This window comes from Apostichopus japonicus, chromosome 2 (assembly GCF_037975245.1).
Source record: "Apostichopus japonicus isolate 1M-3 chromosome 2, ASM3797524v1, whole genome shotgun sequence".
In the NCBI taxonomy this organism is placed as follows: domain Eukaryota; kingdom Metazoa; phylum Echinodermata; class Holothuroidea; order Aspidochirotida; family Stichopodidae; genus Apostichopus; species Apostichopus japonicus.
This window is the reverse complement of record NC_092562.1, coordinates 22,031,280-22,059,095: the sequence shown is the minus strand read 5'-3', so window position 1 is coordinate 22,059,095 and position 27,816 is coordinate 22,031,280. Positions and strand designations below refer to the sequence as shown.

At 38.4% G+C, this 27,816-nt stretch overlaps 2 protein-coding genes across 3 annotated transcripts in view; both read right to left on the bottom strand.

Moving 5' to 3' along the window:
* Window positions 1-1,632: 1,632 nt before the first annotated feature.
* On the bottom strand, window positions 1,633-9,503 carry LOC139982294 (sodium-coupled monocarboxylate transporter 2-like). The gene is made up of 3 exons (XM_071994987.1): window positions 9,203-9,503; window positions 4,307-4,887; window positions 1,633-2,968 (listed from the first exon to the last, which is right to left on the bottom strand). The coding sequence occupies exons 2-3, from the start codon at window positions 4,859-4,861 to the stop codon at window positions 1,793-1,795; spliced, it is 1,731 nt and encodes a 576-aa protein (XP_071851088.1). The 5' UTR covers window positions 4,862-4,887; window positions 9,203-9,503; the 3' UTR covers window positions 1,633-1,792.
* Window positions 9,504-11,976: 2,473 nt separating this feature from the next.
* Window positions 11,977-27,816, bottom strand: part of LOC139982278 (uncharacterized) — a 32,366-nt gene continuing 16,526 nt past the window's right edge. For both annotated transcript variants that reach the window (XM_071994968.1, XM_071994974.1), the window contains 13 exons: window positions 27,455-27,692; window positions 26,513-26,839; window positions 25,472-25,669; window positions 24,631-24,833; window positions 23,929-24,187; window positions 23,580-23,680; window positions 22,691-22,863; window positions 21,708-22,059; window positions 21,044-21,275; window positions 20,640-20,850; window positions 19,812-20,080; window positions 18,684-18,972; window positions 11,977-18,310 (listed from right to left, as the gene is read on the bottom strand). In XM_071994968.1, the coding sequence (XP_071851069.1) occupies window positions 12,156-18,310; window positions 18,684-18,972; window positions 19,812-20,080; window positions 20,640-20,850; window positions 21,044-21,275; window positions 21,708-22,059; window positions 22,691-22,863; window positions 23,580-23,680; window positions 23,929-24,187; window positions 24,631-24,833; window positions 25,472-25,669; window positions 26,513-26,839; window positions 27,455-27,692 (9,007 nt within the window). In that variant the 3' untranslated portion in view covers window positions 11,977-12,155. The remainder of the gene's footprint in view (window positions 18,311-18,683; window positions 18,973-19,811; window positions 20,081-20,639; window positions 20,851-21,043; window positions 21,276-21,707; window positions 22,060-22,690; window positions 22,864-23,579; window positions 23,681-23,928; window positions 24,188-24,630; window positions 24,834-25,471; window positions 25,670-26,512; window positions 26,840-27,454; window positions 27,693-27,816) is intronic.

Genomic DNA, 27,816 nt, shown 5'->3' with positions numbered 1-27,816 from the left:
AAATTGGAATCCAAGTCGTTGGTTTGTTGCGTGGTGTTATTGCCATTTTCGTCGGCAAAAAATTCACGGAGACGTAAGCGTCGATAGAACAGATTTAGGTCAAGAGAAAGTTTCTGAGCGTTTACTTGCCGTGGTTTAGGGCAAAAATTTAGACCTTTGGAGAGTAGGTTTGTTTCTCCTGCCGAGAGTTGACAATCAATGGTAACAACTGCACTTTTGGTGGTGTTGCATGCGGTCTGTATCTCTTTCCGACGGAATCTGCGAGACCTGGTTCTTTTTGAGGTTTCAAGTTGGGTTTCACCAGAAGACTTAACTCTTTGCGTGACATTATCCCTCTTCAATTTGTGACATTGTCTTGAAGCTAGGGTATGTGAGAGGTTCAAGCAAATTTTGGAGATGGAGTCAAGCTTTCTTTCGAACTCGTTCTTGGGGAGTTCTTTTTGCAGTTTTCAAGATATATATATATATATATATATATATACATATATATACATACATATATATATACATATACATATATATATATATATACACATATATATATACACCCACACACATATATATATTTATATATATTTATATATATATATATATATATATATAAATGAAAATCGTAATGAGTTGGAAAATCAAGAACAGTGAAAAAACTTCCAGCCTCCACAGGGATTCGAACCCGGGCCTCCCGCTTTGTACGCGGACACCCTAACCAACTAGGCCATGGATGCTGATTGTATGTCCAGAGGTTCTAAACCGGTAAGGAAGGTCGTAATTCCACTGTAGGCGTTTGTCACCTTTATCGAACAATACTAGTTCTGTTTTCGGTGACATATTTTGCCTTACTCTAGAGATCAAACATGATGCTAACCAACTCGAAAATCATTTGTGATTCCTAAAGCCGGAACTCGAACGAGATACTTCGAACAGACTTTATGTTAATGTAATGGAGGTAAACGACAAAGGCAAATGAATATATATAAATTAATATATATATATATATATATATTATATACATATATAACATGTATGTGCAGTACAAAATGAACAGTTGAAATTTTATGCAACATTGTCTTAAGCGTTGTACACTTTAGCACCATCTTGCATCTAAGAAGAAAAATATATATATATATATATTTATTTATATCATGTTGACAACATCTTCACAACTGATTATGTGCAGCTTGAATTGGTGTGCATATAAAATGACAATCGGAGGGACGTTTTCATTATCTTTTAATGGTATAAGACTATACTTACCAGCGGATGAGGGACATTTAAGAGCGGCTCCAGCAGAACATTTGATTATATCTGTCAGTAGGTATGAGTCTTGTTTATATATAAAGTTTCATGTAGTTTTGATTCATTTCATAATACAAAACGAAATATCTGAGCAAATCTAAACATGATCCTCTATCGCTGGGATATTTTTTGCCTAGTCATATTTTTGTTACATTGTTGTTCTGATATATCAAGAACTGTTACTAACAGTAGTATTACATAGCAGTTCTTTATAACACGTAGGCTACTGTTCGCCAAGATATGAACGTATGAAACATAACGAAAGTTAGAAAAATATTTCTTCTTCATGCAGAAAGACAACCTCACACTCCCAAATTGATCAACTTCTCCCCCCCCCCCCCCCCCTCGTCCCACTGAAAAGATTTTTAAAATTCGACATCTCACAAACGTTGTAACTTACCCTACTTTTTAATAGGATTAGTTAATTATTACTGTGTCATTTATTTGCGTAATTTCATCAGATGACAGGGGTTAATGTTTGTCTAAAGTCTTTACACTAAATTTCTTCAAGACCGTTAAAACTGTTGCGCTTCTTGTCTTCCTCAGAGAGGACGTCTTCATTACCTTCTGTTCGCTGGTAAGACAGTGGCATATATTTCAAAACTATTGGCGAAAGTAGTTTCGGGTCAACTTTTAGCCTATCACTTTTCGTGTTTGTTATAACTCCTACCAGACTTCCAACAAGAAATGTTATCCAAAATGTCACAAAGCTGTAGTAGAGGTAACTTATTGAAAAGATACAACTCAATCCATTCACTGATGCAGTGGGTGACCTCACTGTAGAAGATGTAGAGGGTAATACAGTGGTGGCGTTAACACATCCTGACGTCATCACAGCCGGTATTTCGTGGTACACCGGTGGATAGATGTCAGCTCCAATCTTCAGAAACATCCCTACCGCCACTCCAGCGACTAAACCAACAAGAACGCCTTTCGAGTTAGCTTTCGGTACGAAAATACCCAGAGAGAACACACCAAGTACTGGGGCACCAAAGATACCCATAAAACTTAACGCCGCATAGAGGATGCCACCAAGACGCGTTGCTAGGAAAGCAACAGTTGTTGCTAAGATACCGTAGAACGCCGACACTATTTTAACAAGGCGTGTATATCGGTCTTTATCAATGTCCTTCCATAATCGCTTGATGACGTCTTCGCCAGTGATAGCGGCCAAGGCGTTCACTAACGATGACACGGACGACAGAGACGCACAGAAAGCGCCACCAAGTAACAAACCAACAAAACCAGGCATATCACCAAATAAGGTGAGTATAAAGTAAGGTACCAGCTGGTCATGGCGTTGAATCTTACCGTCACTGACGGGATCGCAGTCAGAGAAGTAGGAAAACAGTATTATACCCGACATGACAGCAGTGAGTTCAATCACACCAATACCAAGAACACCAAACGTGCAAGCCATCTGCGCTTGTCGCTCAGTTGCGCATGAGTTGAAACGCTGTATAATTGGTTGTTTGATGAGCATGGCTAAAATAAAGAACAACCCGCCTATCATTAAAGACCAAAAAGAGTATCTAATAGTTGGGTCCAGACTGAAATCTACCAGGGCTCCCCGTCCTCCGTCTTGTAACCTCTCAAAAATCTCCTTTGGTCCTCCAATTTCAATGCAACCGTAAATAATGATGGCGTAGAATCCAATTAACATCATGACTGCCTGTAAAGTAACCAAAGAATGATTTATATGGTTAGCACAGTTATTACCTGGACAACTGCTGCACACAGCAAAGCAATCAGCCTACCAGTCCGTCTGATAGTCTGCTACTCTGGCAATTAGTCACTCATCCAGCTACTCTGCCAACGAGTCAGTCGATTATTAACTAACCAGTTAGTCAAACAATCAGTCAGTGACCAGTAAGTTACAGTCAACCGGCTTGTTGTCAGTCAGTCAGATAGCCATTCCTAGCCTACTAGTTACTCCGCCACTCAACGAATCAGTCAACTGGTTAGTTGGTCATCTGACAACCAATCAATCCAACAAGTCAATCAAGCAGTCATCCATCTTCTAGTCCATACAGTCTGCCAGTCAAGTAATCAGTCAGACAGGTAGCCATGGACTCAGCCAATAGTCAGTCAGTTAGTTAGTCAGTCAGCCAGTCAATCAAACAGTCAATGAGACAGTGAAACAGAGAGTCACAAAGCTACTCAGCCAACAAGCCATAAAAACGTAGTCAGATATCCCAATTCTCAGCCAATAGTCAGTCAGTCAGTCAGTCAGTCAGTCAGTTAGTCAGTTAGTCAGTCACTTAATCAAACAAAGAGACTGTGAAATAGAGAGTCACACCGCTAATCAGCTAGCCAGCCATAAAAACTTAGTCAGATTTCCCACTACTCAGCCAATCAGTCAGTCAGTCAGTTAGTCAGTCAGTCAGTCAGTTAGTCTGTCACTCAGTGAGACAGTGAAATAGAGAGTCACGCAGCTACTCAGCCGGTCATTAAAATTTAGTCAGATATCCCACTAATCAGCCAATTAGTCAGTCAGTTATTTAGTCAGTTAGTCAGTCAGTCAATGAGACAGTGAAATACTTAGTCAGATATCCCACTACTCAGCCAACTATTCAGAGAGGAATAAACTGACAGCCAGACAGCCAATCAGTCAGTCCGCCAGCCACTCTCATGCAGTTAGTTATTCAGCTACTCCGCCAGTCAGTAAGCCAACCGACAAGTCAGTCAGATAGCCAGTTACTCATCCAACCAGTCACGAAGCCAGCCAATGTAACTGAAACATTCAGAAAACCAGCCAGTTAACCAGTTTGTCAGTCTATGCGATAGTCAGCTAGCACTCATGTCAGTTAGTCAGGTGAAACAGACGACAGCCAACAGCTACTCATTCATGTAATGTAGTGGGCAGGCATAACAGTAACTCATTTCGGTTTGCTTTTATTATCATCATAGTATAAATAATGTGTTACAGAAATACACAGCCAACCAATCAACCAACCGAAAAGAGAACCCGCAATACTGTAACAAGATTATACATGTCTGTATGATTTACCTGAAATACGTCTGTCCAGACCACAGCTTTTAGTCCTCCAATGGCGGTATAAAACGTACAAACACTACCGGTCACCAGGATAGAAATCGTCAAATTAAACCCGGTCACTGTTTGCAATGCCAGTGCTGGCGAGTAAACTATTATACCCATATATACCACTGTGTTTGCAACATCCACAACCAAAACGCTACATCGAACCGCCGTGTTAAATCTCAACTGCAAATATTCATATATGCTGGTTAAACGTAATCGATAAAATACCGGAAGAAAACACCGCGATATGATCCATGCTGCTATGAATTTATTGAATATTACAATCCAGAACAAAGGTCCATATAGATATGTTTCGATTGGTGTACCAAGGTAAGTTACTGCAGATAAGCTTGATACGATTATCGAAAAAATAATAGGCACCGGATTCATTTTACGGTTACCGAGAAAGTAGTTTTCCACTGAATTTTCACCCGATGCGCGCACCGCATGATACACTCCAATACCAGCGGATACTGAGAGGATTAACAAAAGAACAAAGAAGTCCAGAAATGAAGCTGCCATGACGCAAAGTGGTATAAAATAGTACACTGAGGAGAAAGAGAAGAACAAAGATGTTTGGCAGCTTGTTAGACTACTGGTATCCACAAAGGACTATTGTTGTCCAATATCGAACAGCGAAATGAGTCGAGTATCCTGCTTCAGTTAGGCCTAAAGTTGAGGGAATTTGTATTGTTATCGTCTGTAGTGTATTGTCAATACTAATAATAATGATAATAATAATAATAATAATAATAATGATAATAATAATAATAATAATGATAATAATGATAATAATAATAATAGTAATAGTTATTGTAATAGTAACGATCATAATCATAATAATAATCGTCATAATCATCATCATCATCATCACAATCATAATCATAGTCAAAATAATAATCATCATCATCATCATCATCATCATCATCATCATCATCATCATCATCATCATCATCATCATCATCATCATCATCATCATCATCATCATCATCATCATCATCATCATCATAAAATTATAATCATCATAAAATTATAATTATAATTATAATAATAATAATCATCATCATCAGAATCAGAATCATAATCATTGTCATTATCATAATCATAATAATCCATAATCATAATCATGATAATAATCATAATAATAATAATAATACAAGTCAATCGTTACTAGTAACTATAATAATAAAAATACATGTTAATTATCCTTTCAATCTCTGTCAAATTTAGTTTTTCAATTCCATTGAAATGTATGCAAATTCATTTTTCTCGCGTCATTTGCACAACAAATATAGTGATATCTCAAGCCTGTTTTAAACAAAATACTTAGCATCCCTGTATTATTATTATTATTTCTGTATCCACTAATCTTACTTTGCATAAACGTTCATTAAAAGAAATTGCTTCATTTGCCAATCTTCAGTAATCGGATTGATAAATTATTCTTCATATCTAGATTAAATCTGAAATTAATGAATTTAAAGAGGAATTAAATTAATTTTAATGAGATTTAAACAACCAATTATCACTCAGACAGAATGACATTATTCGCACGTTTCCTTCTTACAGCAAATGTTGACATGTTGACTTCAGCATCGGGGAATTACTGATATGAAAGTTATGTTGAAGCTTCTTACGTTTGGTGTTATTTTCATAAAAAGGAGTGTCTAGTAATATTCATAAAAAGATTGCAAACTACAACCCTCTTCTTTATTTCTTTATCATGAACACTAATAAGTGAAGGATTAATGAAATAAATTTAATGCGTTGCCTGAACACATTTTGATGTAACACACACAAACGCATATTGGTGAAGCTAATGAACTCTCGGCTATTAATGCGATAATGAATTCAAATTGCTGACTTTGTTCTACTAAAGTATAGTTGCTTTTAACAACTTATCTTATTCCGAGCTTCCAATTCGGTCGCACGCAATGAGATCATCTTCCACCTTGAAACTTGTACAGTATATATATATATATATATATATATATATATATATATATATATATATATATATATATATATATATATATATATATATATATATATATTTATATATATATATATATATATATATATACATATATATATATACATATATATATATATATATATATATATATATATTTATATATATATACATATATGACTGCAATATCCTAACACGTGACAACTATACAAATAAACAACAGAAAAACTCTGTTTACATATAAAGACCAGTTCAAACTGCATTATTGGTGAAGTTATAATTGATCAAAGAACGGTATTTAACAATCAATGCATTTCAAAGTTCACCTTGTTTGATACAGGATTAGACTGGTTTGATACTACATGCATGGGGACTAAAGTTGCTGCATATGTCAGCGTGAAACTTTAATTAAAGTCTAGAGAAAAAAAAGGTAATATCTCTCTCTCTCTTAATAAAGCATGATATAAAGTGCACCCCTGCGTGCATGGGCAAATTAAAGGGGAGAGGGAGTGGTGAGGATAGCATTCTCAAATTCGCTGGAATGTTCATAATAGATACTCGCAGCAGGAGGATAGTGCAACAACAAAAAAATGGTGTTATAGCGAACCCAAAATGCCTTCGTCCCATAAGATTTGTAGATTAAAACCTTTACCCAGATGTACCGTGATTTCGTTTTTAAAAGGTATAACACTGTAATTATCCGATAACGAAAATGTCGACGGATGCATACCCAGTCAAATTTCAATCGTTATCCTCACTAAGAGGTGACCGAATCATGCATACACACCCAAAGACCACCAAAGCCGTTTTCATATTTCCTTTGACTGCAAATCGTCGGTTTTGTATATAGTCACGTTTTTGAAAGCATGTTTAGCAGGACTGCCCATCCAATATTCGAATTTGTAAAGCAATGTTAACCATGTCTGCAGTTGTTCGGGGGGAGGGGGGGGGGGGATTCTGTCTATTTTTGGTATTTGAAATCTTATTGAAAATACGTGACCAAATTATATAAAGGTAGGTAATTATGGCAATTGCCCAATAACACGCTGGATTCACAATAATGATAGGCTATCATATACCATAACGGTTATCTAGACTTCCCTGTCGGATATTTCGGACGCCATATCCTGCGCAAAAGTTTACTTTTTTAAATATTTTCATTTAGTTTATGGGGTCGAATCTCCTAACAGTTTCAACTTCGTTATGTTCATTAACTAATTCAAATCAAGGATATACCAAACTGGTACAAGCATAAAATAAAACAATGGCATGTTAAGACAAACAAAACAAAACAGAAAGTAATATATATTTTTGTGGCAAAAACATGGGCGTGAAAAACCAGCTCTACAGAAAGGACTTTGTTAAAAGGGATTATAGTTGATGTAGCAGAAATACAAATATATTGAAAGAGAGACAAAGCTTCAAATCATATAACAGACTGCTACTCAGTGTCTTCTTTCTTTTTTTTTTCTTCCGTTGATAATTCAATATAAATTAAACTAAAATATTTGTGTTCACACGTTTCCTTGGGAACATACAATGGCCAATCCCAGTCTTAATGATTCTTGATACAAATCAGCTTGTTAGCTTCTTTTCTATAACCACATACAGGGATGTGCCCACGCTGGGCGGCACTGGGCGGCCCCGCCCAGCACTAAAATTTACCGCCCAGCACTGTCTTAAAAATCGTGAATCCCGCTCAGCACAAGTTTCATCTAAAATCCCGACATTCCTAGCAATATATTCAACATAAATTGAAGAAAAAAATTAAATATGTAAATCGGTAGCAAAACTAGTACTAGTCTTGTGTATGCAGGGGCGTAGCGAGCGGGGGGTGTCACACCCCCCCCCCCCCCAATAATTTGGTCGCTGTCGGCAAATTTTGGGTCTGTCGGCAAAAGGAGAAAAGGTGAAGAGAGCGGAATGGGAAGAAAGAAGGAAAGCTGAAAAGAAAAAGGAGAACGGGAGCTTCTCCCGTGCCAAATTTGACTTAAAATATGCACCAGATTGCATCTAAGGACGTTCAAACTAATTTTTCCAAAGGGGAGGGGTAGACCCCCTACCCTTAGACCCCTCCCCCATTTCAGTCACCACTTCCAGATCCGTCGGCAAATCAAATTTGACCTAAAATATGCACCAGATTGCATCTAAGGACGTTTCAAAACTAAAAATTAGACCCCTCCCCCATTTCAGTCACCACTTCCAGATCCGTCGGCAAATCAAATTTGACTTAAAATATACACCAGATTGCATCTAAGGACGTTTCAAAACTAGAAATTTTCCAAAGGGGAGGGGGACACCACCTCCCCTTAGACCCCTCCCCCATTTCAGTCACCACTTCCAGATCCGTCGGCAAATCAAACTTGACTTAAAATATGCACCAGATTGCATCTAAGGACGTTTCAAAACTAAAAAATTGCCAAAGGGGAGGGGGACACCCCTTCCCCTTAGACCCCTCCCCCATTTCAGTCACCATTTCCAGATCCGTCGGCAAATCAAATTCTCCACACCCCCCCCCCCAACAACAAAAACTTCGCTACGCCCCTGTGTGTATGTGCTTATAAAGCTACACAAGTGCCAACATTTGGCATCTGAGCACCTTCAAAAATCGATCAGTATACCGGCACTCAGGAAATCCTGGGCACATCCCTGCACATAACAAGAAGCATAACTGTAATACGAAAATGAAACATACACCAATCGTTTTGTGTATAGGCCTATGCCCACGTGATTACGTTGCCGCTGTGTAAATTAAAACTTATGATGGGCATGATATGCTATGGCGTGCATACCCGTGGGACTCAATCGTTCTACATACATGTATTGTTGTCATTTGTCTCAATTCGCAAACAATTCGCAAACTTATCGAAAATGTTGAAATGAAGTCTTACCTTTCCTTGGCTAGATGTTCATGACATAAACTTTTCTCCGAGTGATAAAGAGACGTCAGGAGCAACAGACCAACACCAGCACGAATGGTGACTACAACTTGCTCTCAGTCCAAAGAATGTATGACAAGAGTAGTGTGAGAACGGAGTTAAATCAGATAAAACGGTTGTGTAGTCTTATGATGAGAGGTCAGAATAAGAACAGGTGTAATAAAAAGAGCCGCATTCTGGTCTCTATAGGCATCGATACCGGGCAAAGCAGAATCAAATCAGAGAATTCTTTGACAGGTGGGTCTAAAAGTAAATGTAATTGGTTTTGAATAGAATGTGCGGTGCGTGTAAGGTTAGTGAGAAATTGTAGGTTCATGTGAAGTTCATCTTCTTATGAATGCCAAAAACATTAACCAGCTGTTTTATAAATAGCCTAGAGAAAAACGCTACCAATCAATTGGGATTTTAGTTTACGTAAACATATTAGGACACACCCTCCCCACCCCCCCCCCCCTTCCCGGCGTAACTATGAGAAACCCCCGAAAAAATATGATCACCGATCGGCTGCCAACACAGATTTCAAAATCAAAATATTTGTTGTTACATTTCAGTATTACTGTTATACATACTGTTCATTACAGTTCCAAAAAGTGAGAATTGAAAGGAAATTCCATCCTCAACAGAAATCCCGGGTATCAATATCTGGGCGTCTGGAGGTGCCAAACATAAAACAATTTTCACGAAAGCCCAATTCATGGTTGGACTACCCTTTGTTGACCATTTCTATTGCTGCACCGGTGTTAGATTGCGACTTGCTACGCCACCGCCCCTTCCCCCCCCCCCCCCCCGTTGTTAATGTACAGGATTGGATAATACCCAATTTTAAGTTGTTTGATGGGAACAGAATGTTACCCGAAAAATGTAACCACATCCTAGAAGACAGATATATGACCTTTCAACTCTCCTATAACTGAACAAATGCGAAGAATAGAAAGAAAAATAGAACGTTAATTCTGCGAAAACCAAATATTACCATGTTTTCGAGAAATTTGTTTCGGGAAAACAGTTTTGCCGAAATATATCTGTCACAAAACAACCACGCCATTTTTGAAGGAAAAAAAATCTTCATATTGCCAAATATATATGACGACAAACGGCTTGGTCAAACTTCATCTTTAGGAAGAGAATTATAATACTAGGCAATATATATCCCCCCCCCCCCCCTCTCCAAAAAACTAACCAACAGACTATCAGAATAAATGTGAATCTTGTTTGTTTTTGCTTTGTTCTTGTTTGGCAATAATGAGCTTTCGATATATCTTATTTCCATTGGTCTTTTTCTAAAAGTGATACAGGTCTCTGGTATTCAGTTTGCATGTCATTCAAAGTTCATTCAAACCCTCAGCAGGGTGAAACATAAATGCTATGTACACTGAGTACGATTCTGTAAATATAGGCTCCCATGGAACGCGATTCAATTATATGAGCGGAATTAACGCATCGATATTTCAAGTGTCACGTACACGTGCACAATTTACAAGATGACATTGGTTGATGGTCGGGGGTGCCTTGTTACACACTGGGAGGGTGAGAGAGCTGAGGTTGGAAGTGAAACACTAAAGGGGTGAGGTAGAGTTGAATAGATTATAAATCCCCATCGGAGATCACGACTGCACTACATGTTAAGGTATCATCTAGAGGTTGGATATGTCGGCCGGGCTTTATTTTTGATACGTCATAGTTCAACAAGAAATAATTGTTAAGTGTACAGATCAATTTAAAAGGTTCTGTAAGTTATTCTGGCTTCTAAACTATTAACTGCAATAATTTTCCAATTTTTGTTATTTTTTATCTATCTTTCGGGATAAATTTTAATGTCACTGTTGATCATTTTATTATTTGTAATTTTTTCTCTTCTAATTCTTCAAATGAGAATGTCTTATAGCTTCATGTATAAAAGATAGAGCACACGTTGGTGGCATGTAACAGTCTTTGTCGTAGACAATATATGTAACACATTCAAAACATAATATTTTGAGGCCGGCAAAAAAGTGTTATGTTTGTTGTCTATTGAGTTTCAAGTATGGTATCTCTCTTTTATACAACTTACTGTGCAGTTGTCTCATGTATATATATATAGCGTGCTACAGAGCGAACTTTTCGTTTTAAGGATATTGCAAGTTATATTATTTTCTCCAGGATATTCAGTTCCAATTCTAACATTAATTGTTTGAGTGGATAACACAGACTGGAATCGAGGGTTTCCAATATCAGACATTTGTTATATTAAATTAATATACCAATATTGTAAAGACTAAGTAATACAATGGAAACATCAACATGTTAAGATCCTCATGTAAATATTGTAGTAATTTTCAGCGAAATGATTACTTGTTCATCTAATGTATCAACAATTTGCAACAAAGTAACTAATTCCTTGAATCTAATAATCTAATAACTGACAGAAGTGGCGGTCCGATTGGGCTTCAAAACCAGATGGTTTCGGTAGGCCGGGCTTGTCAACCTTTATAGTACAGCTCCGCTGCCTTGCGGCTATACCCATTCATTGGTAAAGCGTCGGGAGTAAACCATGAGCAGTCCGGAGGTACAGTCCCAATGGCGATGTGGTGAATTATTCGGAATCAATCAATCAATAACGCTGCTGATGCCAAATTGTATCGTTTTGGTCGCTTTCGAACAGTTTTATCGTAACACAATTGTGCCCCCCCCCCAAAAAAAAATGCCCCCACGCCCACCCCAAAAAGAGGAACAACAAATTTACAGAACAATGATATCACTGTCGATTGTTTATTATTTATCATTAATATTTATTTATTACGTTAAAAAAAACGGCTTAGTTTACTTTGAAATTAGAGGAGAGGAATACATGAAATTTGTTTAACTAGCTCATCAAGGACTTAAAATGTCACGAAGAACGTATTTAAGCTCCGAATCCACGATGACATTACAAGATGCCAGTGGAAAAGTTTGCCGAACCCATTTGACTCTCTAGTGACCATGAAGCATATAATCCTTCGTGGTTTTGCGGTAGTGATAATGAGTCTGCCTTGGCAGTAACACCCGATTGCAAAAAGTCTTCAAAAGATACTGACCCGTGGAAAGAGAAATCCTTAGCCTTCAGTGGCACACTGACGTCACTGGCATGAAGTAGGATCATTCCCTCCGCTTCACCGAGACCATTCGATGTTCGTGCTGATGTTTGTCCTTTGATTTCAAGAAATGAGAGAAAGCCCTCTGACTGAGTGATAGATGCATTGCTATGGACACTACCGTTCATCAGCTCACTGTTGAATTCCACCATGTAGGTATTACTGAATTCATCGTAGACCCACATCTCTGACATACCATCGACATGAAAATGATAGGAGGCATTCGAGTTGAAGACTCCTCTGTTCTCGCCTTCGTAAACTATATCTATTTGACCGTACTTCGACCATCCAGAGGAATCTGTCATAATCATTCGATACATATGATTCATGTCTTCATCACCTATGTTCATACTAATACTACAGTTGGTGTCCATCAGTTTGAAGTACAAAAAGTTGGTTGCATTGTGAATTTTCGTGTGCATATCAAAGGTCCAATTGGTTTTGGAATTGCTGAACAATGCATTGGTGCCAGTCGAGAAATCACCGAAATTAAACAAACCACGACCTTGGAGGTATTGTAAGTATGAGCTATAGCTGCTTGATGAGTCGGATGATGTTATTTCACAAACGCTTGTTTCAGTGAACTCATCAAAAAACAAAAATCCGGTAGAATTGTACACGACATGAGTGAAAGTTAACTTCATAGCTTTATCGGCATTCTTCATTGAAACGTTTACGAGTACGTTTACTGTGTCAAAAGTGAATGTGGCAGTGCTATCCACGAGTTCGAAGTCGCCGTTACCTAGAAAGGATAGTCCACCAGTTTCCAATAAGTGCACAAACTCCGCTGTCATGTGTTTTGCTTGAGTAAGTCCCGCCATACTGGATATGTTGAGCTCGCCGCTGAGTTGATGTGTGAACATTGGCAAAGAAGTGTTTGCACTAGAACTCCATCTAAACCTCTTGAAATGAGATACGCCTTGAGCACCAGATATGTCAGAAATAAAGCCATAACCTAAGTCAACTTTACTGCTGCGAACTTGGAAATCAGCCGCAGTTAACCCATAGTCAAAGTCAAAGACACCGCGTAAATTGTTAACGGTTGTTTCATGCATTGCATTTGCATTCAGAAAGTCGGAGTCAACTTGGTAGTTCTCAGCAAAATGACACTTTTCGAATGCTAAACCATTCATATGAGTGATATACATAAAAGCATCAGAACTAGCTGTTGTTTCCAACGGTAAACTAGAAACATATTTACTTGTCACGGTGAAATTGACAAAGTTAAAGGGGCCAGAAAAGCCTTTTCCAGCTAAAAGAGAAAAGCCTGACATGTTTACAAACTTACCAGTAAAAATTGTATCAACTTTCAAACTAGCATCTTCAAATTGGAATGGATTGACAAACTTATTTCTTGCTACGGTCATGGTAACATTACCTTCCCCAAATGCAGTTACGAAATGGAAGTGTATTACTTTTTCGAAATTCCTAGTTTGCATTAGGCCAAACCCATAAAAATCACCAAGCGGAGTTGCAAGATTTGCTTCAAACTCTTCGAAATCATTATCATCGTCGGCAAGTTTTGTAGGTTCATATGTAGACGAAATGCTACTGGAGGAGGCATTCAGGAAACTACTAGCGATATTGATCTGATATTGAAATCCTTCGTGTACACCGGCGTCTGAAGGATCACCACGAGAATATTGATATGAAACGGAGGAGTTAAACAATCCGGTGTCTTCACCACTGTAGGTCATATTCATGGCACGGTTGCGAAACCATCCAGATCCTTCTTCTAATTGGAACGTGTAAGAATGCTGCATTACTTCCCCTGGCATATCCAAATACATGAATGCACTATGGTTAAAATACTTGTAGTGCAAAAATCGAACTTGACCTTGGATCTCAAACTTGGTATCTAATGTTAAGTTTGTCGTTGGGCTATTAATTGTGGATAGCAACGACATGACTGCGTTATCAAAAGTGAACGCTCCATTTTGATTGGCAGTTCCAGCTAGAAGCTCGAAATCCCCGGATGAAAGCACCGAGTTCATCGTACCTCTAGAAGTTAACCTGAAACTCTTACTACTAAACAAGCCATTAGAATCCACTACTTCGTAAGTTTCTTGCAAAGATAAACTAATAGGCGATGTCGATACAGTAACGTTTGCTCCAGCAACCAATTTTTCGTAAACTAGTGTTGATTGCTGCCCTATGAGCTCAAACCCACCTACAGCCAGCATGGCTGATTGACCACTCTCTACTGAATTTTCAAACATGATTGCTATGTAGTCCACGTGTGATATACTCTGTGAGTTATCCACCACCACGTCAGTCTTTAACTTGTAGACAAATAACGAGGAAGAGCATTTGACAGCGGTTGTGCAATTAAATCTCTGAACTTGGGTTGGTCCACGAACGCCTTGTGCTTCGGCTCCATAGAAGAAACTGGTATCAACGAAAGGACTCTGAGCATGTACTCCGGTCAAAAGCTGAACGTAATCTATATTGAAGAACCCAACAGTATTCTTCATATTGTAAGATAGCATGCTCGCAAATTTAGTATTCTCGGTGCTAGAATTCAAACTTTCGGACATGTAGAATTTTTTGAAACTGAAGCCATTTACTTTTGTAAGGTGCATACTGAAATCCCCGGATACCATTCCTAATACTAAAGCCTGTGCCTCAAGATCGGCGGTAACATTGAATTTTGAAAACGTAGCTAAGCTCTTAAACCCATTTCCAGAAATTATCATGTTTCCTGTGCCATTAACTACGCTCCCAGACACACTGGATGTAACACTAATACTTGCACTATCAAACTGGAATAGGGTTTTAATTTTTTTCTGAACGTGATCGATCGTCATATTGATCTCTCCGATTGGAGTGATCCAGTGGAGGTGATACGTTTTACCATATTTTCTTACTACAGTTGTTGCATCGCCAATCAATCTTCCCACCGGTGTATCAAATGCTGCATTTGACCCACCAGAAATTCTCTTCACATCACCGTTAACCCCTGCCAGGGTATAGTTAGCCGATGACGTACCATTAAGCATTTCACTTGATATCTGCGTAGTATGACTTAAAACCATCTCTTCAAAATGACCGAACCCAGAGCAGCCGCCAATAGTAAAAAGAAAGGAGTTCGAGCAATTAACAGAGCCTTGACTCATAAAGTCGTACGTGAACACCATATTTTGTAGTGTCCACCAGCCAGAGCTGTCTTCTACTAACGTGCTCCACCCATGGTGCATGTTTTCTCCCAGAATTGTCAAATTGAAGGTTCCATTATTCTGTAGTCTTTTGAAGTAGAGCATGTGCAATTGATCTTGCATTTCCATACGTTCCACGGAAGTCAAATTGATGAATGGACTTTCGAAAGTGATGTTATGCTTCGTATGATATTCGGCAAACGACGATATACCTGTCTGATCTTTCACATCAGACTCAAATACGATCCTTCCTGATACTTTATATGCTCTAAAGGAAGTCATGCCCCAGAACTTGACGTTCTCTCTTTGGAATAATCCAGAGGAACCCAGTACGTTATATGAATAATCAGTTTTGAAAAGTAGTTTGGGACTTGATATCGAAACATTAGACTTAATACTTAAACCGTCGTAAGTAAACAATGAAGTCTGGCCGTTATGTCCATACACAGAGCTAACATCAATGGAAAGATTACTGAACTGAATTTGTTCGACGACGTTCCAATTAATATTGTCTACCTTAAAAACACCCCTCATGCCAGAAACGGTAAGGTTTGTATTGAAGATATGCCGATGAATTGATGACGTCGTGTTCATTCTAGATCTAACTTCGACTCTATCCAATTGTGTCACGCCTTTAGATTCGGTCGCCCTTAAAATCGAGTAAAACTGGTGATGCAGGAGGTGGCTTTGAAGATTGATGATACTCTCTGATGATGCAAAATCGTACTTCATAAAACCTTTGAAGTTGTGAACCCTATTCTCCAGCATGGTACTCAGATTGAATATGCTTGATGTAAAGTTCATACTCTCCATGTGGCAAAATTCTTTAAAACTTAAAGTGGACACCTCTGTGATGACTAGATCATATCCTGCTGACGAACGACCAAAGCGAGTCATACCATCATGATAAGCAGAAATATTAAAACTGTCGAATGTGAAGAGATCAAGGAATCCCTCACCCATTACATAGTAATAGCTAGTTGTATTGACGAATTTTCCATCGATACGGAAGTCGAATGTTATTGAAGAAGAATGAAAAGTAAAGATATTTTGCATATTTTGCTGATTGTGTTGAACTTCGGTTTTGATGTTACCAAGTGGCGTATCCCAGTGAAACTGAAAGGTGTTAAGAAGTAATTCGTGCGATGCAAAACCAGTAGCGTGAACCAGTGACGTGCCTGCCTTAATATTCATATTAGAGATGGATGTTGATGAAACGTAATGCCATTCGTTCGTCACGTTTTCAACAACGAACATGCTCTTCCTTCCCGTTGTGCTACTAGTGTAGTTGCCGGTTGCGTTGAAAAAAGACAATGAAAGATCGTAATTTCCTTCAGAGTTTGCAAAACTGTAGGCAAATGGTCCAGCCATGTCGTGTACTTCTGAAAAGTGGCCAAATGTTGAGTTAACAAGGTAAGAAGTCAAATCACCTTTCAGTGACACCTCTCCTAAGCTGAAACTGAGGACGTCATAGTTATTGTAGACAACGAATGTTCCCAAAAGTTGACCTGTACCGTACATCTCGCTGTCCACGCTGTATTGCAAGCCAGCTTTCACCTTTTCAAAGGTCCTTAGGTTGCTAGATGATTCAATTTGGAAGTAGTGAGTTACATTACTATCACCGATGAATGATACCATTGTAACGTCCGAAAAACCATGAATCCTCTCGAAATCAAACGTATTATCAAACCCATCAAAGTCGAGTCGATTAACAGCTGATATATTCAATAGCAGTGACGATATGTGAAAATCGGACGACCCATCAATCCCGTCAAATGTGAACAATGATTCAATATTATCCATGTGATACGAAAAATTGTACATCCCATTTCCCAGGAATGATTCAAAGTTGACAAGATTTGATGATTGTATATTTTTCACCCAATATTTTCCTTCACGACCGTCAACTTCAGTGGAGCAGTTGCAATCGAACTTAGCAAATGGTGAATGGACTTTAAGTATACCATGCGTTTGGACATTGCCAAACTCAGATAAACTTGCGAAACCATTACCATCTATGCCCCCAGCTGATGTCCAATTGAAAAACCTTGACTCAATCATTGATTGTCCGTACACAGAAGATTGAGCAAATTTGGAGAATGTCCTGAAGTTGTATAAATTTAATCTGCCATGTAAACTACCCACACCGAAGATGGATTCCATCTGGGAATAAAGGTTTGACTGCATAACGTCAAATCGTGAGTACGATCTCAATTTATCGATCGTGAAATCAGCGGTTACTGATGAGTTTACCAAGGACGGTACCTGAATAATTGTTCCATGACTTATTTGAGATTTTAAATACTTGCCCCATCGCATCCTTCCATCTGTAAAGCTTCGAATGGAATTATCTCTATGAATGTGACCATTGACTTCACTGATCAATGTAATAGAAGTAAAGTCACCTTCTACAGAGTGATCTAGGTTAAGACTACTATTTGATCCCTGAAGTTCCATCATAAGGCTATGATTTACGTGGTCGCTATCTAGAGATAAATGATGCGTTAAATCAATGTTAAGTATAACTGGACTTTTCACTTCATGATGATTATCAACGTTGATACTACTGTTTGTCAACGTGTAAGAAACGTTAAGAAGAATCTCCTTTAAAGAGTCCAGGTCACCGTGGAAGGTCATGTTGATGACGTCACGAGTAGTATTCAGCAGATGCAGCAGGCTCACTTCGGTTATTGGCCCATCGAGTTGAACACTATGAGTGGAAGAGACGTTGAGCATACTGTTCGTCAAATAATATCCCATGTTGGCATTCCTCCATGGCTTCAGATTAATGAAGTCTGAAAATATAAGAGTATGAAAAACAATTGAGTACTTTTGAATAATTTGAGTATCGTAATGCATGGTTTGAAATGTCACGTCATACGATTTTGTTCTCTTCTAATAGAGGGAGTGCCATGTGAAAGCTGATCATTTGAATTTGCATTTGAAAAGATACATTGCTGGAGGGTAGATGTAGATGCAACCTCCACAAAAGGAATCCGATGACCAATTTGCACACAAGTTATAATTTCAAGACAATTATTTTCTTGCATTAAGTCTTTAGATCCGAGCGCTTCATACCACCTAACCTCCTTTACATAACGGTTTCAATTTCATTACATGATTTTCAGATCTTAATTTCACTCTAATGAGTATTTAATTGGGGCTTACAATTCTGAGAAAAATTAGCCATGTTTGGTAAATATGAACTTTCTTGACTAATGTTGTCTCGGAGAACAAATCCGTCGTTCAATGATGTCATTAATTCGCCACTGTAGTTATGGTATGGACTGATGAAGTAATAAGCGCTTCTGAGCTCTTTTGTCTCAGGATCAAGTAGCCCGTAGGTAGATATATTCAGCTGCTCGCCGGAGGTACGCTCCCGAATAACATGGCTGTAAGTTGTTATCATCGTTCCGGTTGTCTTGTTAACAACGGAAAGCTCGTTAGAGACATCAAGCTAGAGGAATGCATTCAAAAAATACAAAGAAGAAACTAAGGTTAAATTGTGGCTAAAGTCAAAAGACACATAAATACTTAGGACCACTGACTTCTAAAAGGAACAAATACATGACGCTAAGATGACGTGTATGAACCAAAGTGACTTCGTCGTTTACGATTTGATGAGCGCCCCTTTTTTGTATATATTTCTGGCATAATGTAATTATTATTTCTTTGAAGTGTGACATATTGAGATAATGTACGATATACACATACACAAGTAACAACGTTTTGGGTTTTAATATGCTAAGAATAGTTTGCAAGATCATAAATGTTATGAGAGGAATACACTTAACATAGTAGGCTATGGTAGAATGGGATGTAACTCCCTAGATTAACTAAAAACGATTTCCCATTCGTCAGTTTTGATTTAGAAGTACACAGATGACGTTCAGAGAATGTGAAGAGAGAAAAAGGGAAACTATGGAGACGCTATACAGATAGAACTAATTACAGGCCTTAGTTGATCATCGGAACGGACAAACACTTTAGTTAGCATTATGGGACTTGAAAAAGTTAAGGTACCGTACGTGACAAGAGATAGAAATGATGCCTGAATTATTTTTTCTCTAGCCGATGGCAGAAGAGTATACGTCACTTGTAAATAGAGCGGAGAGAGGACGGTTGATAGGGCGAAGTGAGGTCGGAGAAGGAACGAGCAGCCCTACGTAGTTACCTTAGCTGAACCGTTGTAATTTGCTACATTTCCATACGGATTTTAGCTTTCATGAATTTAAGATCAGTCCTATTATTGGAGAGAAAAGACGTGTCCAACCCCAAATCAAAGCAATGTCTCACGTTTAGTGATGGGATACTGCTGTTGATCTGAAACAAATAACCGCAGTCATTCTCTGGGAGTGACAAAAGGTTGGTCAAACGACTGGTGAATCCCCATTGAAGCCTAGTTTGATCAGTCAAATTCAAGGAACGTATAACTGGAACTGATATATTCATAGAAACGTAGTAACTCGGGACTGATGCACCAACTGTTTCATTACGAGCGAAGAATGAAACAAACGTAGTAATATTGAACTGTTTTCCATCTTCTACGTCATCGGTAGAACCATCTGAAACAATAGAAAAACGATCGGTTTTAAGTAAAATAGTTTTCTAACTAGGAGTTAATCATTTAAGCGACCTTTTAGTGTATTGTTAATACATACTCAAACGTTATAAAATAGATAGCCAGTTAGATAACCCAAGTACAACAATGATCTTTCTTTAAGTGAGGCGTTGGGTCCATGAGCAACTTATCAGATATCTGCTTCATAACATTTCAATGACGTTTTACAGAACGTATATGTGACGAATATATATGTTAGATGCGTAGTCTATCTTAAGCAATTTCTGCTATAAATTTAAAGTAAATTATAGGTTGTTGTTATACTTCCAATCATGAACATGGTATTAAGTCTTTCACAATGAACCTTAATGAACGTAAATAACCTATATATACACAGTCATCAACATGACTTTTTTTTAAATACAGTTTTGAAAAGATGTATTTGTTGTTTGTTTTTTGGAATAACATATATTAGGTTGTAATAATTCTAACACTAAGCATGTTATAACGGTGATTTGCAGTATTTGTCAGTCCTCGCGATATAACACCAGGCGACTATTTACCTTTATTGACCACTCCGGTACTTTGTGACTCGTTCCTGAATTGTATTCCCCACGTAAAATTTTGTGTTGCCTCGGTAAGATTTTCGTCTTTAATGATTTTCAGGAGGGTCGAGTAGCTACCACGTGACATGTTAAGCTCGGTCGCGGTCAACGTGTTCTCGTCTTCTTTGCTGACGTCACGAGATATTGATGCGTTGAAAAGTGACACATTCTGAGGAGGCCAAATATAGTTGCATCAGGTTAAAAAGTTTGTTTTTTTGTCACGTCGCAAGAAACATTGTACTAGTTACCTTTGGTCCTCAACATAGCTTATTCCACCCTTTCCATCCAATCGGATGATAGGTTACACCAGTGAAACCGTACATTCGAATTATTTCATTATTGAGAAATTTGTCATAACTTACCATAAAACTGTTTTGGAATAAACCCTGAAGTTTGTTGTTGTAGGACTCTGGAGTCTTTATCGCCAAGCTTTGAAGGGTTAAATTCTGACCAAAGACAGTTAAGAATAAAACTGAATTTATTTCATTGTCATTCTTCATACACCTCAAGTAGGAGTCGGCTCTGACGTATTTGTCTGGGTTAATTTTGTAATCGGTCCCATTGAGCTGATCGATAATAGATGTCTCGTCATCCCTGAAATAGATAAGAAGCAGTGATTTAGTACGTGTCATTTATCAAAGCTTTTGTAATAAATCGAATGCTTATTTTCTTAAATTTTCGTTCAAAAACTATTTTAGAGTGAGTTTTTTTTTCTGGATTCAGATTCGTCCAGCACAGACTTATTGGGATTGAGAAGGAAAAAAATCACATATATGTATTCGTTATGATTAAAAACGTACGTCATTTGAAATCTGAAGAAAGTTACACATTAAGAGAAATATCTCAAATGGCTTGTTTGTTACCATATTTTACGATATGTTTAAGTGTGCATCTTCAGCTTCACAAAGGAAAGAGACAAACTGAAAATGGCAAAAACATATTGATATTTGATATTGATAAATATAAAGCAGTTTGTAAGTTAAAATTATACTTCAAGACCTTACAATTCTGCGTGAAATGACTCACCAGTAGTATGTGTTATTCAAACTAGTCATCATAAAGGAATCTGTGCCAATATGTTGGGCAACCCACGAGTACTTTAAGTCATTGACGGATGCGTTGAAGACTCCTGTGTAATTGGTTTTGCTTGAGATCGTTGAATTCATGTAAGTAGCTGACACGGAGAGCTTTGTCTCATTATGAGTGGCGTTCCATACTGCGTGGATACCTTGCTCTCCCGTAGATGGATTGCTCAGATTCAACAAGCCAGCAAATATTCTCAGATCACCCATCTCAGGAATATTAAGACTCCACTTGACCTCCTTCTTCTCGGGAGTAAGGGTCATCAGTGACGTCACATTTCGGTTCAAAAGGTCACCTTTCAAAATAAGGGGAATCAAATAACCTACAAGTATATAAACTTATACCAAAAAAGTTCATTTGTCTTGTGCTGGTGATCATACTCACGCATCAATTGGTTCTTGGCTGGAGAGGATAGAACGGCGGGAAGAGACATGTTACGGAAGCAGTCGTCCCACACTGTCGATATGATCAATACATCGTTCTTCCCTATCCATACCCCCTTGCTGCTATTTTCGATAACTTCATACTATTTCTTTTTTCATTCTCACTTTACCTATCATCCCCCAACCCTTGTGTGCTCCATAATTCAACTCACAACGATATAAAAAATAAAAAATAAATCATTACTCTCGAATTATTTAGTATCAAATACTGAAACTCGGATTGAGGAGGTGTATATGAGAAATTATTTTCCTGCTAACAATGAAACGCCTTTATCATATACTGCTTTCTATAACAACAACACATTTAAAAGCAAACGTAACCTGTCAGGCAGAAAATAATCAACCTGCTTAGCTACCTCATTTTTTCATCAGTTATCCTACTGTGGCAACTGATCGGAACGTAAGCAATAAGAAAACTACTTTGCGTTTTTCATGATTGATCCGATGTAGACCTTTATTGTTGGCTGTAGAATAACGACTTACCAGGAGCAGAGAAGTTTAGTCGGAGTACATATTCGTTAATCTGATCTCCAGATTCCCTCCTTGGTCTCCTAAATCGCCGGCCACGATTCTTATTTGGCTTTGGGATACTTTCTTGTGATTCTTTCACTGATTTACCTTCAAACTGAGCTTCAAAGTTGTATGATGTTAAAGTTCTGTTGGTATAGATGAATTACAATAACATGAATGTCTGACGGTCAGAATCATAGTGTGTCTGATTTAAAAGATGATGTAGCTGTCAAAGCCGTATTTTCAACTTCGACGTTTCCCAGCCGCATATTTTCGGGATCTTATATTATTTTACAAGATAACTTTTAGTTTCTCAGAGATATGTGAAACTATTCATTCATTCATTCATTCATTCATTCATTCATTCATTCAGTCCCATGACTGTGAAGTCGTCGGGGAGACATAACGGTTGCAGCTGACATCGTCCTCAATGCAGATCTGTTAGCAGCAGTGGCGAGCAGTTCTTGCATGTCCAAGCCGGTCCAGTCCTTCACCAGTTTCTCCTCTGACGTCCTCGTCTGCGACCGCCCTCTACAGTGCCCTGGAGTATTACCTTGGAGATGCTGTCATGCCTTGTGACGTGGCCAAACCAAGCCAATTTCCGACGTTTGAAACTATTACGAGATATCAATACTTTGAAAATAACGTACTTGAATCGTATATGTACGTTTCGATACTTATGTCTCCAGATTTTTCTCTTTTGAGGCAAAAGGTTTTATGTAAGATGTTTCGAACATACAAAACTTGAATGATAATTCCGTAAAGAAGGAGCATATGTGGTAATTGGAAGGATAGAATTGAACACATAAAAAACGATGATGTCGATAATGATTGGAAGACGATAATGATGGGATTAACTTACTCGTCGGTTTTGTTAAGAAACACGCTGAATTGTGAGGGCAGATACCAATTACCCCTGAGAATACACAATTCCATCCCCAAGACGTGTCTAGTTTGGGTGCACTGTAAAAACAAACAGGAGCAAAAACTTAGAGACGCACAAGGTAACATGCATTATATCCCACAGGGGTGAACACTTCAAGGCATGAAGACAATTTAGTGGGAAGCAGAGTGTTGAACAGGAATAAATTATTTTTAAGTATTGCCTTAACTTGTCTCCTTTTGCCGGAAGAAATAAGAATTTGAACTGAAATTGTGTCTTTTGTCTAACGTACATAGCAAAGGTCTTATCGTGAAATTTAAGCACTTACCGACTTTACGACGGTCTCGTCCTTGTCAACAGGGACGAGTTGTCCGTCATTACTTGTGTAGAACTTGTCGCTCGATACGTTGAGGAGTACTAACGGTTTGTCTGGAACGGTTAATCGTCCAGTGAATTTACCATTAAATAGGCTAACACTCCCTTCAATTTCGGTGCTGTGGTGAACCGATGTTGCTGCTGCCACACCGACTTTCCCTTGCCTCATTGGTAGACGAATGTTCATGTCACGTAGTAACTGAATTCCTCCGCTACGAAGAATAGAAAACTCCTTTTCAATTTAAATTACATATACGTGTGAAATCCTTCTTAGAAGTGGTATTTGGATATGTCGTTGGTCAATTAAGGATCCAGGATTTCAATAAGAGGAGTTGTCACCCTAGGCTCCTGATGCCGACTCCCGTGTGAGGGGTTGTGGAGGTCCCCCCTGAAAAACTTGACCTGACAAATTTTAATTTGAGACATATTTAGGCTATTAATTAGGTTTTATAATAACGCCTACACACACAGTTGTGCTGATAAATACCATGATTTCTAGTGGGGTTAAAAGGGAGGGTGTCCACCTCAAAATCCCGGGATCCAAGAACTCTGTACACCAGCCAAAATGTACATTTTCCCATATGGTCGCCAGGTAACTAACGTTAAGTTTAATTGAATTTAGGGCCTTTTTGGCCAATAAACATGTATATCAAACCTGGGAGCAATTCTTCCAGAAGCCGTGAGTGACGGTAGCTGAAGAGTAACTTGACTAGTCGTTCTCATAGAGACAACAGCAGTTCCATTCAAGGAACATTGGAGAGGTAGACCAACGCCGGTAGGTACGATGACTTCACGCTCAGCTAAGACTACAGATCTGGTAAGGTTAACATCCATTCCTTCACGTAATTTCACTGCAACCTGACCGGGTGAAAAATACCAGACACTTAGTTTGACACTGTGAAGGGAATCGTGTTGTCATTATAAACTGAGACTTCAGGGAGAAGCCGCAAGGTCAGTCACGTGGGCAATGTCAACCTTGATGAATGTCTCAAGGGTAAGCTTCATAACATCTGTAGTTCATCCGTTCATCGCTGTATGCGGTAAGCGCGTTTTTTTGTTATATGTTAAGTGACCTGATTCACGAACCCTCACCCCCTGTTTAGGCTTAACGTACATCTCATCGACATGTAATTAAACATCTTGATATAAACAAAAGAATATCGTGAATGGTTCGATGTTATCTTACTCATGAGTTGTCTATCAATATATATGTAACTTTGTGAAAGGGAACTATGTTACAGACTAACGTCCATCCTACCACCCTTGGCATCCATCTCTCTCTCCCTGTCTCTCTCTCTTCTCCGAAATACAGTGTCTAATTGATAGCCGACTATAAGTGTAGCACTACATCCAAGCGCTTAAGTTTCATTTTATTGACGTGACCTCACCTGCCCACCAAACACTGTCGATCACTCATCATTTATCGTTGGACCTTAATCAATAAGTAATATATAAACGCCTCGCCTTTTGGAGACTTTCTGGTACCATTCTCTCACCTTGAGAAACATGTCTCTTATCATAGTCTTGTCAACAGCCGTTGCTAGTTGTCTAAGGTCATCTAATGTCACGAAGCCTAGCTCATGTCCGAGTACCTTGATGTACATGGTAGCAAAGCGCTCCTCCCATCCTTTGTTGAAGGCCTCTGTGAAACGGTTCAATTTGGATTCAACTTCCGGAAGAATTTCGTACTCTGGCTACATGTAGGCAGTGAGAAAGAAATGTGGAAAGTCTTGTATTGGAACATAATCTCTTATGACTTCATGCAATAAAACAATATTTTCGAGGGGAAAAAGTGAATTTATATCAAAAATAAATATGTCACACCTGTCCGACGACGTCAATATTAATCATTGGCTTTGATTTATTTCTGTGTTGTCTAACCAACCAAATAACAAACCAAAGGTGAACTGACCTTCCTTTTGGGATCAAAATTCAGAGAAACAAGTGCAAAGAGTAGAATAAAACTTAAAATTAAACGACAGATGTTGCCTTTTAAAGAACGTTCCAAAATTCAATAAAAGTTAGTATTTAGGTGGTGGGGAAGTGGCTTTTTTTTTATAGTTTCCCCCTATTTGTGGTCATCGTACACACCGAGAATAGGTGTTTCTTAAGAGTTTCCTGATTTTATGTCATAAATTTAGCATTATGTGAAACCCTGTTATCACCTCATTATTTTCGTACCCTCCACACGCAAGCACAATGCACATATAAACTACAAACATACGTAAGGTATGGGTATGAACGTGCGCAATCTACTAATATCATGATTACTATCATTGTCATTATTGTTTCTTAATACATCCAAGAAATGACCGAATTGTTCATGTAGTCACCATTGTCAATCTGTGACGTCAAGCCCATCTCCATTTATTCATATATATCTTAGACTATACCACGTGATCATAAATCTTCCTGTCAAAATTGTCAATACCATAATTCTTTTAAAAAAAAGCCGCATAATGTACTTGTTTAGCATAAAAACGAAAACCACAACAACAAAGGCAATACAAAACAAATGGATGGGAAGTAGTTGTTACCTCATCTGCAGTTTCGTCGTCTACAACTGAAACAAGTTGGCCATTCTCAAATATCTGTATTAAACTACCGACCGGTATTGGCTGGTTTCTTTGCTTCATTTTCTGCAGCTTTCGTTTCGCCTTTTCGTCTTTATTTATGGTTGTTGGTTTCAAGACTTCTAACTTATCAGCTAGTGAATCAAGGGGCAAAACCGATGATCTCATTCTAGGAATGATGGATTCGTCTAACGTCTTGAAGATGGCGTTCGATATTTCACTCGGAAAGAATCCTTCGCTACCGAAGAGTGCATCAGCCATTTCGTCGAAACCTTCCAGTTGAAGACCAGTCTAAGAAGAGAAGCTTGTTATTCATTTGATATCATTTTAAATTTGGAGAGCTAAAACCGATTCCTAAAGGACATGTGAAAAATTTCTGTGGGGTATATGTTACCCACTTTAACCAATCTTCAACACAAACTAAACCTATATATATATATCTTTTGGTTCCAAAGTTAACCACCCTACAAGACTCGACATGTCAATTGCAAAATGTTCTGATGACAAACCACCACCTTAACATGGCTCATTTGGTCTGATTCGGTATCAGTAAGGGGTACATTTAAATGATTTGTTGTCCCCCAAACCTTCCAAAGGCTACGATTTACTCACACAATCGCTGTCATGGGGTACACGGACGAGTTATACACTTTTACGCTATACTGTCCATTGTGTAACAAAACAATGTGTTACAATATAAACACTTAAACATCTAAAGGAATGAAAGGTCTAAATTCTACTGTTCTGAGACATCACAAAGTAACGAAGAGAGTCATACTCAGGCACCATTCATTACTCCTCCCCCCATTACCCCCCCCCCTCCCCGACGACAAGCCCATTGCGGCAAAGAAATGAAAGAACACACGTAATTCTACATTTCTCATAAATCAGGAGCTGTGTGTGTACCTCAATTAGGTCCCAGTCTTTACCCATTGCGTGCAAGGCGTATCTCATCATCATCGAAGATGGTACCATCTGATCGGCTTCAAAGATGACGTCACTCTCTACTGAACCTCCAAGAGTATTATTTCCAGAGATGTTAAACATTCTTGCCATCTCGTATCGTCTCGAGTATTTCCCCCAGTTTTTAGGATACTCTGGCAAGTCTTCGCCTCCGATAACTCTAACAAGTTTGTCCTTTAAGCTGAAACAAACAATGTAAATGTATTGTGAAGAAAAACCCAAAAAACGACAATGGTTTATAAAGCTTTGTATAGCAACCATCGCTAAGACGAAGAATATGTTACAAATTGTGATTACAAACATTG

Excerpts from the sequence above, each read along its gene's own strand:
- LOC139982294 (XM_071994987.1), bottom strand. The coding sequence starts at position 4,861 with ATGGCAGCTTCATTTCTGGACTTCTTTGTTCTTTTGTTAATCCTCTCA. Across the intron at positions 2,969-4,306 it reads TCTGGACAGACGTATTTCAG|GCAGTCATGATGTTAATTGG; the intron begins GTAAATCATACA and ends GTTACTTTACAG.